The sequence below is a fragment of the Dothidotthia symphoricarpi genome, assembly GCF_010015815.1.
Source record: "Dothidotthia symphoricarpi CBS 119687 unplaced genomic scaffold P153scaffold_21, whole genome shotgun sequence".
Classification (NCBI taxonomy): Eukaryota; Fungi; Ascomycota; class Dothideomycetes; order Pleosporales; family Dothidotthiaceae; genus Dothidotthia; species Dothidotthia symphoricarpi.
The window spans coordinates 177624-194063 of NW_022985028.1; the positions used below are offsets into that span (position 1 = coordinate 177624).

The 16440-nt window shown below is 51.2% G+C and overlaps 7 protein-coding genes across 7 annotated transcripts; 4 read left to right on the forward strand and 3 right to left on the reverse strand.

The window, feature by feature from the left end:
• Positions 1-148: 148 nt before the first annotated feature.
• P153DRAFT_370285 (uncharacterized protein) lies at positions 149-582 on the forward strand. The gene has a single exon (XM_033669005.1). It carries the CDS (start codon positions 380-382, stop codon positions 566-568), a length of 189 nt encoding a protein of 62 aa, XP_033519352.1. The 5' UTR covers positions 149-379; the 3' UTR covers positions 569-582.
• A 469-nt stretch (positions 583-1051) lies between these two features.
• On the forward strand, positions 1052-4067 carry P153DRAFT_117017 (uncharacterized protein). The gene has a single exon (XM_033661949.1). It carries the CDS (start codon positions 1145-1147, stop codon positions 3890-3892), a length of 2748 nt encoding a protein of 915 aa, XP_033519353.1. The 5' UTR covers positions 1052-1144; the 3' UTR covers positions 3893-4067.
• A 595-nt stretch (positions 4068-4662) lies between these two features.
• P153DRAFT_300732 (uncharacterized protein) lies at positions 4663-6013 on the reverse strand (the record flags this gene model as incomplete). The annotated part of the gene is made up of 6 exons (XM_033664345.1): positions 4663-4727; positions 4778-5050; positions 5108-5279; positions 5339-5483; positions 5531-5707; positions 5763-6013. The coding sequence occupies 6 exons, from the start codon at positions 6011-6013 to the stop codon at positions 4663-4665; spliced, it is 1083 nt and encodes a 360-aa protein (XP_033519354.1).
• Positions 6014-8867: 2854 nt separating this feature from the next.
• Positions 8868-9638, reverse strand: P153DRAFT_389816 (Triosephosphate isomerase; the record flags this gene model as incomplete). Its single annotated transcript, XM_033670873.1, has 1 exon — positions 8868-9638. One exon carries the CDS (start codon positions 9636-9638, stop codon positions 8868-8870), a length of 771 nt encoding a protein of 256 aa, XP_033519355.1.
• Positions 9639-10304: 666 nt separating this feature from the next.
• On the forward strand, positions 10305-12425 carry P153DRAFT_389817 (methylenetetrahydrofolate reduct; the record flags this gene model as incomplete). Its single annotated transcript, XM_033670874.1, has 4 exons — positions 10305-10391; positions 10442-11178; positions 11228-12126; positions 12151-12425. The coding sequence occupies 4 exons, from the start codon at positions 10305-10307 to the stop codon at positions 12423-12425; spliced, it is 1998 nt and encodes a 665-aa protein (XP_033519356.1).
• Positions 12426-12957: 532 nt separating this feature from the next.
• Positions 12958-14964, reverse strand: P153DRAFT_370290 (ArfGap-domain-containing protein). The gene is made up of 5 exons (XM_033669006.1): positions 14842-14964; positions 14652-14787; positions 14401-14584; positions 13535-14346; positions 12958-13467 (listed from the first exon to the last, which is right to left on the reverse strand). Exons 1-5 carry the CDS (start codon positions 14908-14910, stop codon positions 13250-13252), a joined length of 1419 nt encoding a protein of 472 aa, XP_033519357.1. The 5' UTR covers positions 14911-14964; the 3' UTR covers positions 12958-13249.
• Positions 14965-15073: 109 nt separating this feature from the next.
• On the forward strand, positions 15074-16331 carry P153DRAFT_370292 (uncharacterized protein). Its single transcript, XM_033669007.1, has one exon. It carries the CDS (start codon positions 15516-15518, stop codon positions 16254-16256), a length of 741 nt encoding a protein of 246 aa, XP_033519358.1. The 5' UTR covers positions 15074-15515; the 3' UTR covers positions 16257-16331.
• The last annotated feature ends 109 nt before the right edge of the window (positions 16332-16440 follow it).

The following is a 16440-nucleotide window of genomic DNA, read 5'->3' on the forward strand; positions in this document are numbered from 1 at the left end:
TCCGTTGTGTCGGGACGTGGCTCAGCGCTTAGCAGACGGCACAGCATTCAAGGCATGCAAGGCCCAGAAACTACTCACATCATGTCGCAACAAACGGTTGGCCTTATTCTTAGTTTGAATTCAACTGCATCTTATCAATGGCTATCTTCTCAAAAAGATTTCTCGTCGACTGAATAATTCCGACCTGATGGCCAACACCATGACTGAATCAGGACCCCAAGCTGCTGTTTTTCAAACCTTGTCATCTACCGATACTGCATATCATGGCAGATTATCACCATCGGCAGTAAAGGAGCCATTGGTTTCCAATAAGACTTCCGAGTCGGATGGTGGCGAAGAGAAGCATAGCAAAATTCCAGTCCAGACATGGACACCTCTTATGCTCCGACGCTGGGTTCTGGCGTCTTTCGTCTTGACGTTCCTTCTTCTGATCGCGAGCATGGAAATTGTTGCAAAAGTGTCTACTGACAAGCATGGATTTGGTCCAACCGACACCAAGCTTCATTATCTCTGGACGTATGGGCCTACTGCAGGTACGAAGATTCTTCTCGCCCGCGATGCTGGCTAATGGTAGTTCTTTACATGCAGTATTCACCCTTGTTGCCGCATTCTGGACTCAAGTCGACTATCGCACAAGGCAAATGGAACCCTGGAGAGAATTATCAGGAAAACCACGGCCAGCATCGAAAAACCTCCTGCTCGACTACGTTTCTCCAGACCCAGTTTCAGTATTCACAACATCAGTGAGGAATCGACATTGGTCTATCTTAGCCGTAGTTGCTGGCTCTGTACTCATCAAAGTTCTGATCATTATCTCAACCGGCTTGTTCTTGCTCCAAACTGTTACTGAACCGATGACTCTGTCAATGAAGATGAAGGAACAGTTTTCGTTCCCCAATCTCAATGCGTCTAGTGTTGACGACATTGCGGGCTTGTTATCTGTTGGTGCCTTACTAAAACAAGTCGATTACCCGTCCGGTACAAATTCGATCTTCGCCGTGGAAACTTTCAATTCCTCGGACACCGTCAAAGGTAAGTTCAATGGTTTCGTTGTGGACTATCTGACCCTTTTGTAGTAGGTAACTATACTCTTACCTCGAGTTCCAGATCTTTCACGGCGGATCTCTCATGTGAGCCGGCTACGATGGAGAGCGAACTTCAGGTATATTGTCCCTCTAATTCTAGCTGCACCAATATATATGCTACGATGGCCGCCAAGAATGACAACTGCCGGATCACATCATTTCCGAAGGACAACCAAACCTTTCTAATAAGCAACAATGGCATGGAATATGGAGTCTGGTATGGAGATGCTTTACCTGGAACGTGTGAGGGAAACAATGGAGACCTCAATCGTGACCGGCTAGTCGTTTTCAGTTTCTTCAAGAACCAAGGAACAAAGATTGTGAACAGCACGACGTTATTTTGTAAACCATCGTACAAATTCCAACAAAGCACCGTAACCCTCGATGAGTCGGGATCGTTGCGAACGGTGGACAATAGTACACTTCTCCAGACACCGGTAGGCCTTACTGCTACCGATATCTCCAACGCCGTACGGAACACTCTTGAGCAGTTTGACTACGGGATCTTGCTTCCTGAACTGGCTAGTAAATATGGGATATGGGACACACAGGTTAGGTTTCGTAACTTCTTCATGCTCATGATGAAGTCTCAAGGTTCGGAAAACATCAAGGATGTGTGGGATTCTGACCTGATGATCAAGAGCGCACAAGATGTTTTTCGAGGCGCGGCTGCTCAGCTTGCTAAGCGCTACTTCCTGGCTGCCAATGACACCGACCCTCGGCCAGATATGAGCGGCACAGTGGACTATGACCAGCAACGACTGTTCGTACGAACAACACCACTGCGGCTTATGGAGGCTGTACTCGGTGCTTTGATTCTAGTGTCTTTCTATCTAGGTTGGCAATCTCCTCAGGGCAAAACACCGCAGGATCCAGCCTCCATCGCTCGACTAGCGTCTATCATTTCTCAGAGCAAAGAGTTTGTTGATATCATGTCGCCAACGGGATCTTGGCGAGTCCGAAATCTGAAGCATCTGCTCAAACAAGATTATACGGCGAGGTTCGAACCAGCTGCCGAAGATCATCATGAGCCGGCACCGAGCTTTGTTATCGAAGGCCACGGGGTTATCACTTCACATTTGATCGAAGAGAAAGAGAAGTACTGGCAGCCCATGATGACGTCTTGGTATGCTCGACTCGCTCTGCCGGTAATACCAGTGAGCATTGTCATTGCACTCGAGATTCTGTTCCAGCAGTCCCAACACAGTAATGGTCTGTTGAACGTCACACCAGACAAACAGACTCAAATGGGATTTACATATGTCCCAGCTTTGGTCATGGTTCTTACGAAGCTGCTGTTTTCTGGCTTCGACTTCAACCTTCGGATCTCTGATCCCTATGTGCAGCTCAAGAAAGGTTTCGCGAAAGCAAAGCCAAGTATTCTCAACAAAACTATTTACAGCTGGAAAACAGACGCCTTCTGGACCGCTCTGATGACTGGGCGTACTGCCGTGGGTGTCTCAGCGTTGGGTGTGATGATGGCTTCCTTCCTTACAGTTGCTGCATCCGGTCTATACACCACGATACCGATATCACACGATACACCTGTTAATCTTACCCGGCTAGATCAGTTCTATGATCCGACGAGTATGACATCAGTTTTATCCAATAGATCCGGTATTAGCTACTCGACTGCTCTTGCGGCACGACTGACCATTTACGAGAAGACGAGCAGTCCAATGTGGACGTATGGGCAACATGTGGTACCTAAGTTATCTCCATCCCCCACTGTGACACGAAATTTGAGTGCTGCGTCAGCTGTCGACTTGGAAATTCCAGTGCAAAACGGCTTTCTGACGTGCCAACTCGTTTCGTCAAAGGATATTACCCTCAACTATACGCATTCGCTAAATGGGACGGTGAGCGGAGTCAGGGCTCTTTGGCCGATGCCAGATTCATCAGAATGTGAGAATCTCGTTTCAGATTCCCAGGGAGAAGTACAAATCCTCGGGCTCGAAGATGGCCCTTTTGCCGAATGGACCAATTTTAGTTTCCTATCTCCACGATACTGCCCTAGTTCATGGGGCATGTACGGTAAGTGGTTGGGGAAAAAGGTCATCGATCTCAACGTCCTCTTGTGTTGGAGCTCGATACAAGAGTCGAAAGCTTCTGTTCAATTGTCAATACCAGAGGGGAGAGTCCAATCTCTGGTCATTGACGAGAGTACGACGAGGAACATATCTGATACAATGGACACACAGCTGGACATTGGCAACGTCATTTTCAATTTCAAGACGGCGGCGTCCAGCAATATTGATCAAACCTTTGACATTTTCCTTCGCAACAAAACGACTGGTGTATTGGACTCTGAGCCTCTTCGCCGCGAGAACTGGGATGACCTGTATGCGCGAATCCAACATGCGTATGGCTTAGCAGTCGCCCAAGTCCTTACCAACCAAGGCCGATACACCAATCTGACAACGGAGAACGCCACCATCCTCGCTACAGCGACAGATTCCTTGACGTTTCGCCTCAAGCAGAGTCTCATTTCGACGCGCATCCTCCAAGGATTACTCATTGGCATGACAGTATGCGCGCTGATTTCGCTTTTCACGCTGAAGATGTCCCAAGTCCTACCAAAAAATCCATGCAGCATTGCTGCACAAGCAAGTCTGGTGGCTGGATCAAAGATGATGGCAGATTTGCCAGCTGAGGCACAACACATGAAAGACAAGGAGTTTAATGCGTTGTTTGAGGGCGCGAGATACAGGATGGGGTGGAGTGATGAAAACGGAGCAGGGCGATTCGGAATTGATGTTGACCATCGGCTACGTGATGTCTCAGTGTCTACGGGAAGAGCGGATTGAAATCTGCATTCCCAGCAACCATGTGCCGCAAGACTTTGCAAGGGAATGAGTCGGGCAACCTGAGAAAAACGATCGCCAGCCCCAAAGCCCAGCTAGCCTTTAGAGTTCACCACGCCCTCGGCCCCGCGGATGCAGCTTGCTTTTGCCCGAACCAGCGCGCAGGGATCAGGGTGTCCCCTGTTTTGAACCTTGCACATCATATGATCGCCGTACTTGCTTCTTCTGCCTTTGAGACGGCAATCCATAGCTCGCAAGGGATGATTCGGATGTAAGCAAGGAGTCTTTTGGGAGGGTGTGCGGATACGTGTATATCCATTGGAGTCTTATTGTATGGCTCCAGCAAGATCTATATGAAGAAGAAAAGCTACGAACATGAAATCGCAGGAACTAAGCATCTTATCTTCGCGGCTGTTCTATCTAGGAACTCGTGGGACCCGTGCATTTCATCGATTTCAGATTTGACTCATGCCAGAACATCTTCTTTTTCCTTGCGTAACGTTGAACGCAAAGACAACCATGAACGGTATCGACTTCCATTTTGATCAAACGTGAAGTCAAAGTTCAGTTCAAAATGAACACGTACAAAGTCAAGCATTAATGTGATAAGTTGATTAGACGTGTATGTACACTTCCAAGACTACTTGGACGCGACAACGCGACAAATTAAACTGGAGATCCTGCTCTTGTACATCTTCGAAGGCAGAATGTAGCCAGCCTGTCCGCCATACCTGTGGTATATATATAGTTGCCTATGATGAAGCAGTGGTATCCTACTCGACGTGGTTGATCTTCTTCTTCTCGCTCGCGCCCTTGACCATGGTCGACAAATCGACGACTGTAAACCATTAGCAAGATGTAGAGCGTGAATCTGGAGTGACGACTTACTAGGAATGTTAAGCGGGAAGTCCACGCTAACCAGCATGATGGCAAAGAAAATGTACCAGCCAAACAGGCAGGTGATAAACTGGAACGCGCCAGCAGCCTCTGTCAACTTTCCAGAAAGTCTCAAATTCCCCTTGGCACCTTCAAAATACGCCCCTGTGAGGATCCCGAAATTGCAGACTAGGCAGAAGAAGATCATGAAGAAGACGAGGTTCGTGCGGATAGAGCAGATGAGATAGATGAAGCACAAAACGCCCATAGTGATGAGGAAGAAGCCTAGCATGACAGTTAGTGATGCATGTTCCAAGTTTCATTTCGAGTTGGGGTATTTACCGATGCCAACGTTGAACCCGACTGACTGAAGTCCTGTGCTTGCAGGGGAAGTTGTTGTGTTGGCGAACGCGCCATAAGCATTGTAAATGGGCTGAAGTGTGGCAGCAAATCCAAGCCAGAAGGCGCCAAAGGAACTGAAGACAACGAAGGGGAATGTGTTGCCGAGAATCCACTGATGACAGTTAGCCATGCCGAACGTAGAACGGGACGCATAGTATGGGGTAGACATACTTCACCAATGCCACCCATTAGCATCAATACTCCACCAGCAAAGTAATACCACCCGATGGTGGCTGCTCCGCCACCGACAGCACCTCGCCATCCCATAAGTTGCATACTCAATGGCATGAGCGACAGCAGGAAACCGATCAAAGCACTAGTCATGTCAGAGACTCAATCTATAGCGTGAATCGGTGAGCATACATAGGAGTGGGATTGCCGAAAGTCTTTCGTAACTCTCCTTTGACTTGATTCTGGGGTTGTAGGTAAAGCTTCTCGAAGAGTTCAGGAGAGATAGAGACGCTGCCTGCTGTTCGAATCTGACGCAATGCAGTGTCCGAGTCGATGGCACCTTCGAGATGTTGATTGGAGTATCCATTGCTTAGTCCTGGAAGCGATCAGCCATGAGCGGCAGACAAACAGCATCACTCTTTACTCACTTTCCTGCCTGCTGAAATCCTTCTCCAGGACATTGGTGCCGTCAGCCATTCTAGCGGTTGAAAAGTTCCTAGCAGTTGATCCAGTAGAGATAGTATCAGCGTCCTTGCCTGTTGTTGCGGCAGCGAGATATGCGTTGTGGCTTGGGTAATCAGCAGGTAAACCAGCACCGTGATTGTCGAAAACTCCAGTTCCAGCGCTGCCAGTAGTAGTAGTCGTCGTCGTTGTTGTCTCGTGATGATGGGACATGGTGGGAATAAGTGCCAGAGGACAGGAGAGGTTATATGCTGGAAACGCAGGGGGCTACCGGATGTAGGGGTAGTTTTAATGTGCACTGAACCTTGCAGCATGGATTCGGCTTGAGAGAGGCATAGCCACCGGACGAAAGCTAGCGACTAATATCAAGGACGCGCAAAGAGACACCCCAGCTATGATAAATTTTGAGGACCAATCGCTGCGGCTCCGCTCAAGATGCTGTACGTGCCTAGCGTTGGCAGAGGCAGGTTTGTTTAGATCCCTCGATTAGAACTCGACCGTGACATGTTACGGCCTTAGGCTGGTGGTACGGACATGGCTTTCCCGCTTGATAGAACTCGGGTCGGCTAGGGAACTCATGTATTCACAGCATCAGCCAAGCTCATTCAAGCCCTGTATTGGTATTGGGCCGAAGAGATCGAGTCAAGCGAGTGCTGCATACACCACAATAATGCAAGGTGTCGTTCTGCAAGCCCAAACCCCTTACTGAAGCGAGAGGTCTCAGCCTAGCGGTCAAAGGATTGTGGGCGATTTGATTACGCTGTGATGGTCATAGCAAACCTACCATCCCATCTGGTTCGTAGCGTTAATCGAACTAAAACCGGTATTGCGGAGAGAAAGTGGAGATGAGGTTATACGAGGCAAAGCGGATTCGTGCGGAGAGACGGACCCTTGGACGAAGTCAATCATCGGTCCGTCACCGACTGGGGTAAACATTGTGGGGAAACGAGCTAAAATCCGCCACAGCTCGGGATTCGCAAGGGTGTATCCGACATCGTGTCATGGATGGCCTGGAACAAAGTCGCGGACGAAACGCTTGCATACTGGATCCATCTCGAGAACCAGATATTGGATACACCGCAATTCCTGATCTCTACCTTCCATGCACAGAAGGAGCGTTTTGGTGAAAGTGCGCAGTACTATACGATAGTGTGGGTACTGTGACATGCCAATCGCCGTAGTCTTTTAGAAGCTGTGAAGTCTTTCGTTCAATGACTCTCGAAGGTGAAGTCGAACGAGTACAGGTCACGTTCATCTAGAGATCGACAAAACGCGCGTGCGCGCCACCAGTCACGGTGCAGATGGTGCATAACCTTTCAATCTAGCTCTTCTTCCCCGCGATTCCTGCACGGAATATACGCTGTTGAATTCGTGGTGTAACTGAGAGGCTGTAGTGCAGCGCGGCTGTCATGCGCTCGTCCGACGAGGTCTCGGAAAGAGGGGTGGATGGCGGAGCTTTCCGCGGTTGTGGCGCTTTCTCAAACGGGTAAGTTATAGAGATGCTCGTGTCCTGCATCTGGGGGAATAAGGTGAGGGGAAACGTGCCGAATGTTTGTTGGTAGGGGTTTCTCGTGAGTAAGAGGAAGCTCCACCGTCCTTTGGTTACACTCATCTTCTCTCGGGTGCATTGAGGAGCGATGGCCTATGTGAGCTGCCATATGTCGATTTACCACCAGTTTAGATAGCTTCATCAAGGCTATCGACACGGAATCAAAGGTACATCCAGCGTAGAGCTGCCTTGGGCTCCAACTCAACTATGAACCATGTCCTCGGGTATAAGCACACCTACCATGGATACGAATGCTGACACCAGTGAGTAATGCCGACTCGAAGCCGATGTGAATGCCGAGAAACACGCCTGACGATGCAAACATTTCTATGCGTTACGTATCAAAGAGATCTGAGCGATCTTATTGTATAACCATGCGGTGATTCGCGCACGTATGAGGAAGCTCAAATTTTGTGAGCCCTTGACTGTGACCTGAGCAAGGTTTCAACAAGACACGAGCTTGTTCTTCAAGCGAAGACCTTGTTGAGTCATTCACCGCTTAAAAAGAAACACCTCTACCTGCAGCGCGCGTTGGTCTCTCGAGAAAGCTGCAGACGCCATAGACTTCCTCGGCTCAGCTGCGTCCCACGACCGGTGAAGAGTTGATCAAGACTGCTCGAGAATGGAAGTTAGGTAAAAGCAGTGGAGATCAATGTCGAAATCCGAAAATACGAGGGACTTTTAGCGACGAGGAAAGGAAAATCTGTATGTTCATGCCGGCACGAGAGCATTCTGTTCGGTCGCTGAATATTGCTCACAGAGGTACAGTTTACAAGACAGCGCCTCATCGAAAGCAACATGGCGAACCTTCCTGCTTTCGACTTGTAGCCACGACCTTTCGTCGCCTCGTATTGTTCTGTTCCAGCTCTCCTTTCCAGACGTCTCCGAGCCTTACTTCTCGAGTCACTGGATGTGTACGACAGGCAGTAGTTGGCACGAGTGAGATGGTTGAGGTGTACAGCCGGCAGACTACGAGGCTTGTCGAAGAGAATGAGTGGTGTTTGCGCGGAAGGAGCGATCGTTGGGGCAGCTATACGATACTGTAACCCGACTCGTCGGTCAAACTTTATGACCTCCCACTTCGCATGTTATAATACGGATGCATTAGTAAGGCGTGGAAAGACGGCTACTTCTCGCGGTTGTAAGAGTTGACCTGTTAAATTATAGAAGGAAATCATAGGTGCTCGTGATGAGTTGTGGATACAAATGTCGAGATCTGATATGGCTGAACTGGAAAAGGTGATGACGACAGGAGAGGAAGGAAGGAACAACCCACAACAAGCGCGCCAAACGAACGCGATGGGTTTGATTGGCATGCTGTGTATACCGTCATCTTTTTGCTACACCAGAAGCAGGTGCAGCATGTCTGACACAGATCTACAAGCTCTTTTAAGCCTCGACTTGCAATCTTTGACACCGCACTTAGCCTTTCCAGTAGCATTTAGCCAGATGACACAGCTGAGAGCAGAGAGTTTGCGGTATCAACTGTGTAGGTAGGTTTGCAACCAGACAGCGAGCCTACTTCGCGCCACCAACTTCTGTGATGACCTTCTGCAAGTTGTGAATATCATGCGCAAACCGCCCCAGAAACAAGCCATCCACGCCCTCTGCAATCTTCGCAAAGGTACCAGGTCCTGCGCTCCCTCCATAGACAATTCTTGTGACGCCCTTCCTCCCAGTAGTCAGCTTCCTCAGCTCTTTCGTGACATTGACAACATGGTCTGGGTCTGCAGGCTCCTTTGCGCCAATCGCCCACACAGGCTCATACGCCAGTATGACTTCGGTATCGTCAGGCACAGCAGCCAGCACCGACAGAACCTGCGGTTTGCACTCTTCGATTGCTGCACCCACCGCCGCCGAGGCAATATTGTGATGTGTCCTCTCCCCAATACAAACCAGCGGAATCAGCCCATTCTTCGCTGCAGCACCCGCTTTTTTGGCGACCCAGTCGTCCGTCTCGCCAAATGTAGCTCTTCGTTCTGCATGCCCAATCTCAACGATCCTCGCACCAGCTTGTCGAAGTACTAGGGGGCTGACTTCGCCTGTATACGCGCCCTTGTCTTCCCAAAAGGTGTCTTGGGCGCCAAGCATGACGGACGAGGACTCGAGGATGCGCGCAGATTCGGTGAGGGAAACGAAGTCAGGGATGACAAAGAGATCAATGCGGGCGTTCCAGGCCTCGCCATCGAGTTGTAGGACGCCGCGGATATAGGAGAGGGTACCGGGGAGGTCGAAGTACATCTTCAGCGAGACGCCTACGAGGCGGCGGGGTCGAGGGAGGGGAGGCATGTCGGCCGGGATGGTGTGTGATGTATGGGAGGTCTAGGTGTCAGTGTGCAAGTAGAATTTGATATGCTTGATGTTCAAGCTGGGTGTTTTCAGGGTTGCTGCATGAGGATTGCGGGAGAATGACATATTGCGGGGCAGATACCATGTCTCTCGCTCCCAATTATGTCTCTCCTTACTCACAGAGGACCTCCAACACGCAATGACAGCTGTCACTAGTAGATTCCCACGTGTAGTAAACACATGTGCAATTGATGTCTACTGGTCACAATAGATCACTTGGCAGGGCCTCCGATTGTTCCTCCGACATTCACACGCTAACCCGAATCCCGTTTGCTTGCCGCTAGAGAAAACTGATCACCATCATACACTCATAGCTAGCCTCCACATCTTCTCGCCCCAGAAAAAAGACAAAACGACGACTGTGGTACATGCATCGTCAGCTCGCGGATCGCTGGGCAAGGAAACGCTACTTCGGATAACTCAAGGAGTGAGTTCATAAAACATACTTATATTTCGCGGGGTGCGCATAGACCAGAGACCCTTGTAAGTCGTTCGGTCAATTATTCGTGGGGTATCACAACCTCGAATCACTTTTAGACTAACATGTTGCAGGTCAATTAAAACACGGCCTGTCTTTCTTTATCTTTCACCACACAATTCGTCGCCATGCACATCTCTCAGAAACTTGCCCTGGCAAGGGCAGAGGGGAAGCCGACCTTTTCCTTTGAGTTTTTCCCTCCAAAGACGGCGCAGGTATGCTGCACCTTGATGTCCTGTACAAACACCGCATTGACACTCACCAGGGCGTGCAAAACCTCTACGATCGCATGGACCGCATGCATGGCTTCGGTCCCCAGTTCATCGACATCACTTGGGGTGCAGGTGGTCGTCACTCCAAGCTCACATGCGAGATGGTCAAGGTCGCCCAGTCGGTCTACGGTCTCGAGACGTGCATGCATCTGACATGCACCGACATGGAGAGATCAAAGCTCGACGAAGCCCTCCGCGACGCCTACCAAGCTGGCTGCACAAATATCCTCGCGCTGAGGGGAGACCCTCCCCGGGAACGAGAGAAGTGGGAGGCTACTGCCGGTGGCTTCCGCTACGCGAAGGATCTGGTCGAATATATCAGGGAGAAATACGGCAACCACTTTGACATTGGTGTCGCGGCATACTCGGAGGGATGTGATGACAACACTGATGTCGACGAACTCATCGATCATCTGAAGGAGAAGGTGGATGCGGGTGCCACATTCATTGTGACCCAGATGTTTTACGACGTTGACATCTTCCTCAGATGGGTGGAGAAGGTTCGTGCAAAGGGCATTGACATTCCCATCATTCCTGGCATCATGCCTATCCACACCCATGCAGCTTTCATGAGGAGGGCGACCTGGACGAAATGCAACATCCCGCCTCATTGGACCGAGGCTCTGGAGCCCATCAAGAACGACGACGTGGCAGTTCGTGAGGTGGGGAGAGACCTGATAGCAGAATTGTGCCGGAAGCTGATCGATGCGGGTATCATGCATTTGCACTTGTAAGACACACTCCCCATATTACCACTGTCGTTCCACTAACCCTTGTAGCTACACCATGAACCTCGCACAAACTACACGCATGATCCTCGAAGAATTAGAGCTTCTGCCCGGCAACACGTCGCCTCTGGAGAAGCCTCTCCCCTGGCGCCCATCCCTGGGCCTCAACCGCCGAGACGAGAACGTCCGACCTATATTCTGGCGTAACCGCAACCGATCTTACATTGCGCGCACACAAGACTGGGACGAGTTTCCCAACGGTCGTTGGGGAGACTCTCGCTCTCCCGCCTTCGGCGAGCTGGACTCATACGGCGTCGGCCTGAAGGGCACTAACGAGCAAAACATCAAACTCTGGGGTACGCCAACATCCATCCAAGACGTTTCCAACCTTTTCGTGCGCTACATGGAAGGAAAGGTAGAATCTCTGCCTTGGAGTGAGCAAGCTATCACCAACGAAGCTGGATCTATTCAGAAAGACCTGATGGATCTTAATCAACGCGGTTTCCTCACTATCAACTCGCAGCCCGCCGTCAACGGCGCCAAGTCATCTGATCCGGTCTTTGGCTGGGGTCCGAACAACGGTTACGTGTACCAAAAGGCGTATCTCGAGGTTCTTGTCTCACCTGAATATATCGCTGAGGTCATCACCCGTATCGAGCGTGACGCTGACTTTACCTACTACGCCGTGAACAAGGAGGGCGATTTGAAGACGAACGCTCCAGGCGAAGGTCCAAACGCCGTGACATGGGGTGTCTTCCCTGGCAAGGAGATCGTTCAACCGACGATTGTAGAGACTGTCAGTTTCCTTGCATGGAAAGACGAGTTCTACAGGCTAGGTGACCAGTGGGCGAACTGCCATGCCAGCGTCAGTCCAGCACGATACGTTATTCAGGAGTTGATGGATACTTGGTACCTCCTTAATATCGGCGAGTGGTTTGTGTCTCGAAGATGTATCTCTGGCTAACGCGATCTAGTACACAACGACTTCCACGTCAACGGCGGAATTTTCCACCTCTTCGACGGCCTAAAGGTCGCGAATATGGAGAAGGCGTTGTACAATCCCAGCGTCGACGTGCCTACCAATGGTCACGAGGCAACGAACGGCGACTCAGGCAAGACGAACGGCACCAACGGCGTGACCTCCGAGGCGAGCGGTGAAGAGAAGAACAAGCCAGAGCTTGTTGACGCCGCCAAAGTCGGCACCGGGGAAGCCATCAACGGCGTGAAGAACACCACCCTATCCGCCTAGCCCTAACCTGACCCTTACCCCTACCAGACGCCAACTCACGATCTTATCTCTTTCAACATGACAAGACCTGACGATTCTCTTTTTTCTCGTCTCCTCTCCTCACTCGCACTCCTCGGCGTTATTATGCACTTCAACAAGCGCATTACCCTTTCTTTTCTCAACTCGATTTCCTCATCGTTCTTCGTATTGTTCTGTTCAGTTCAGTTCGGTGTTGGTGGGCTACCTATTCATACACGCATATACATATGTGCATGAGACCTTGGGCAACAACTGTCTCAGATAGCGTTTTTTTCTGGAAAAAAAGGCGTCGTCGATTCAACCTGACGACCCGACCCCCGTTCGTAATTCACGACGGGAGATTACATTACATGGTATGGCATAGCATAGCATGGCATGGCATGACTTTCTGAGATACCCGGCTTGTGCCCTCAACGGCGCGGGCCAAACACTCCCACTTTGGTCTTTGTAGATGGAAAGATGGTTAGTTAGTTAGTTAGTTTTTCCACTCGAGCTTTTCAATATAATTGGATTGGCTTGATGTATTGCGGTTCATGGTGTTTTTTTGCGGGTTGTAAAACAGTTCATTCAGGTTGTCGTTGCTTTGTCTATCCGGATAAAACCCTCCCCCCCTCGTGGTGTCCAACCAAATCATGCCAGACCAGATCATGCCAAATGCTTCATGAGTCCATAAGTACGAAAACAAGGCAAAGTCCCCCCTACCCACACTTCTATCTTCTCGCTCCAGACACCGCGCCGTCTGCTATTAAGTCACGTCTTGCTCACTTCGAAACGGCTCGCAGCTTCTCACTACCTCGTGTTCCATTCTACTGTTGCATGTAGTTCCGTATAGCGCCTTGTAGCCTCGTCGCGCCCTCGCCCAGCATAGCCGACAGATTCTCCAGATCGTCTCCAGCCGTGATGCCGAACTTGCGGACAAAATCTTTAGCAGCGCCTTCGAGGTCGCCGTAGTCGTCTTCCTGGTTATCTTCTTCAGGGCGGCCAAAGTACGCGTTCGACGAGATGGACGTTGCGCCTTCGAAGCCTGTGATGCGTGTTAGTTGATTATCGTAGAAAGAAAAAGTTACAGCTCCAGAATGGTGGAAACGCACCTGATAACCGCTCCTTTGCCTGCGCCGTAGCCGAAGGATCAAATGCGTTGCGCCCGAAGAACTCATCGCTCGAGATACCCTTCTGCGTGCCAAACTTGTCGCGCGCGTACTTTTCGCCGTCGTCCTGGGCGGGCTTGCCAACACTCCCAAAGCCGCCCATCTTCTTCTGTTGCGCAGCGGGCTTCTTTGCGGCAGCGCCCACTTGGCCGAATCCAAGACGCTGTACGCCCATGCCTAGTCTCTCCACATCCTGCTCGGGCTTGGCGGTCGTTCCAAACCCTCCACGAGGCGGCGCAACGGGTGTGGGTGCCACTACGGCGGATGCTTCAGGGGCTTTGGCTTTCGAGGTCGCGGCGGCTTCGGCGGCTTCGTCGTATCCTAGCTTCTCAATTCGCTCTGCCTCCTCGCGGGCTTTGCGTTCTGCTTCTTCGAAGTCGAGGCCGCCGTCAGCAGCAACGACTTTCTTTGCGCCAAGACCCTTTTTCTTTGCACCCAGAATATTCTTCTTCGGCGCACCGCCTGCGGCTGTCTTTCGTACTGTGGGCTTCGCGGCGGGGATCGCGGCTGGCGTGGTGGCGTCGGAGGCTCCGACGAGCGGTGACTTTGGGCGGTCTGTGGCATTGCCGTTGGCGCCTGGCTTGAGGAACGGCGAGCCAACGCGTGGTGTGCCGGCGCGTGAGGGCGGGTTCGAGGGTCGCTTGACGGCGGGCTTGTCCCAGGAGGAGAAGAAGTCGTCGTCTTCGCCGGCGGGGGTGTTGGTGTCGCTTCCAGGCACGTCGGGCACGTCTGTTATGACGACCTCCTCGGGGTAGCTAGACAACCCCTACGTCAGTGTGTGCTATGTGTGTGGAGGCCTTGGCACGTACAGTCTGGCGTCGGCGGTGCAGCGCCTAGTCAACTCCTCCTTGTACTTGGTAGCCGCATTGCTTGTGTACTTGGCCTTGTGGTCTTTACTCGCGAGCGCAGCAGAGCCGCCGTGTGACTGGAAGTACTTGGTTGCGCTCTCGTTGCCGCCGACCTTCATGATTCGCAGTTGGTCCCATTGCCACACTGTCCTCCATCAGCTCCAAGTCCTTCCTCGTCTACACCAAGGCGGCGACTCGGGGGGTAAACGTACGGTCGAGGTTCGTTGATCGCACGAATGAGATGTGCACGCCCATGTTGCGGTGGTTCGACGAGCAATCAAGACACAGGTAGATACCAAAAGGCACGGAGCTCCATGTTGGGTTCTTTGCGCCGCAATCGAAACATATCTACACCTCCTAGTTAGCCATCATTGACCGCCCCTCGCCGTGGATGCAACGTACTTTGTTCGCGGGCTTTGCCTTTAGTTTCGTAAAGATGTTCTGCGACTGGGTCTTGGTCGCGAGAGACATGGTGGAGATCGGTAGGAATGGGTCGGTGAGTGGGATAGGAGTCGAGCTGCCGTGGGGATATTTTGGGCGGCGTCGGGAATGCCCAGCTGGCCGTTAGGAAGTCGCGACACGTGACTCGTGGAGATCCAAACGTCGTCGACTTGGTCTCCCCGACACGCCTGTCTCCCACTCCACCCATCAGAAAGCACCGGTATGCTGCTCTCGAGTTGGGGAATGCTATTCTCTTGCTATCGTCTAGTAGCCATTTCTCGATAATCTTGACGTCTTTCGATGTCGCTGTGGTCTTTGGAACTCGTCCTCATGGCTTTGTATTGGGCGAGACCCGACCAACGTCACCAACATTGGCTTGTCCACGGATACAATAACCACTCTTACTAACGATAGGGGAACCCACGCGTATCTCTTATCATTCCCATAGCTATAGATTACCTGCTTGAGAAAGCACCGGGTCCAATCAGCCCTATCTTCCCCTCATATGTCTCACACACAGCATCACGAGGGGCATATCTGTACCCCATCTTGCTTTCCACATCTTTCTTCTTTCATCATTCTCGCATCCTCTTGATATTTGCAGTTCCCTTTCCTACCCCCTATCCATACAAGACATGTCAGACCTCCAAACCATCCCCGCCTGTCGCGGCGCCGCAACCCTCGTCCGCCACGGCCAAAAGATCAAGATCATAAACACGCACGGTAACCAAGTCGTCGACACATGGGCTTTTGCACTTCCATCAACCTCCATAACCGTATCCTCCAAGGTCGAAGCCCCACTATACCCGAGTGCAACATCGACTTCCCCATCTCAGTACTCCGCAGTCGCCAACACCCCCGCCAGTGCGCCTGAATATATGTCCATGTGCCACTGCCGCGCATCTTTGCTGAAGATCACACCAGCCGTCGGCGACGTGTTAGTCAGCCAGAAGCGCGCGCCCATGCTGAAGTTGCTCGAGGACACCAGTCCGGGCGTGCATGACACACTGATTGCGGCATGTGATCGGTGGCGGTACAGCGAGCTGGGGGTCGAGGGATATCACGAGAGCTGTACGGATAACTGCTGGGACGCTTTGGCTTCCGTCTCCGCCTCAGAATCCGGATTGAGCACATTGGCGCAGCAGCTCGGAGGAAGAGTTCCCGATCCGTTCAATTTGTTCATGAATATTCCCGTTGCGGAGGGCAGTGGAGCGAAGAGAGGTGTGAGCTTTGAGGCGCCGGTGACAAGCAAGGGAGACTATGTGGTGTTGGAGGCGATGAGGGATGTGATCGTTGTTATGAGTGCGTGTCCGCAGGATGTGCTCACGATTAATGGTGGGACGCCTGTAGATGCACATTTCCAGGTCTTGGGATGAGTCTTTGGTAGTCTTTGACTTGAGCCTTGGACATGCAGTGTTCAGAAGTAATATATTTATTTGCCATTTTGAAATTATCTTTGGTGTTTATGAGATAGCCTTGTGAGAGGGAGGTCTTAGGTTGATTGTACAGACGGGGAGTGAAAGTTACATGTAAATCGAGCCGAACAAATATGTATGGTAA

Bases quoted from the DNA above. Each gene is read 5' to 3' on its own strand.
- P153DRAFT_370285 (XM_033669005.1), top strand. From the start codon at position 380: ATGCTCCGACGCTGGGTTCTGGCGTCTTTCGTCTTGACGTTCCTTCTT.
- P153DRAFT_117017 (XM_033661949.1), top strand. From the start codon at position 1,145: ATGGAGAGCGAACTTCAGGTATATTGTCCCTCTAATTCTAGCTGCACC.
- P153DRAFT_370290 (XM_033669006.1), bottom strand. From the start codon at position 14,910: ATGTCTCTCGCGACCAAGACCCAGTCGCAGAACATCTTTACGAAACTA. The intron at 14,788-14,841 runs GTACGTTGCATC...TAGGAGGTGTAG, and splicing joins AGGCAAAGCCCGCGAACAAA to ATATGTTTCGATTGCGGCGC. The intron at 14,585-14,651 runs GTACGTTTACCC...GATGGAGGACAG, and splicing joins GCGATCAACGAACCTCGACC to TGTGGCAATGGGACCAACTG.
- P153DRAFT_370292 (XM_033669007.1), top strand. From the start codon at position 15,516: ATGTCAGACCTCCAAACCATCCCCGCCTGTCGCGGCGCCGCAACCCTC.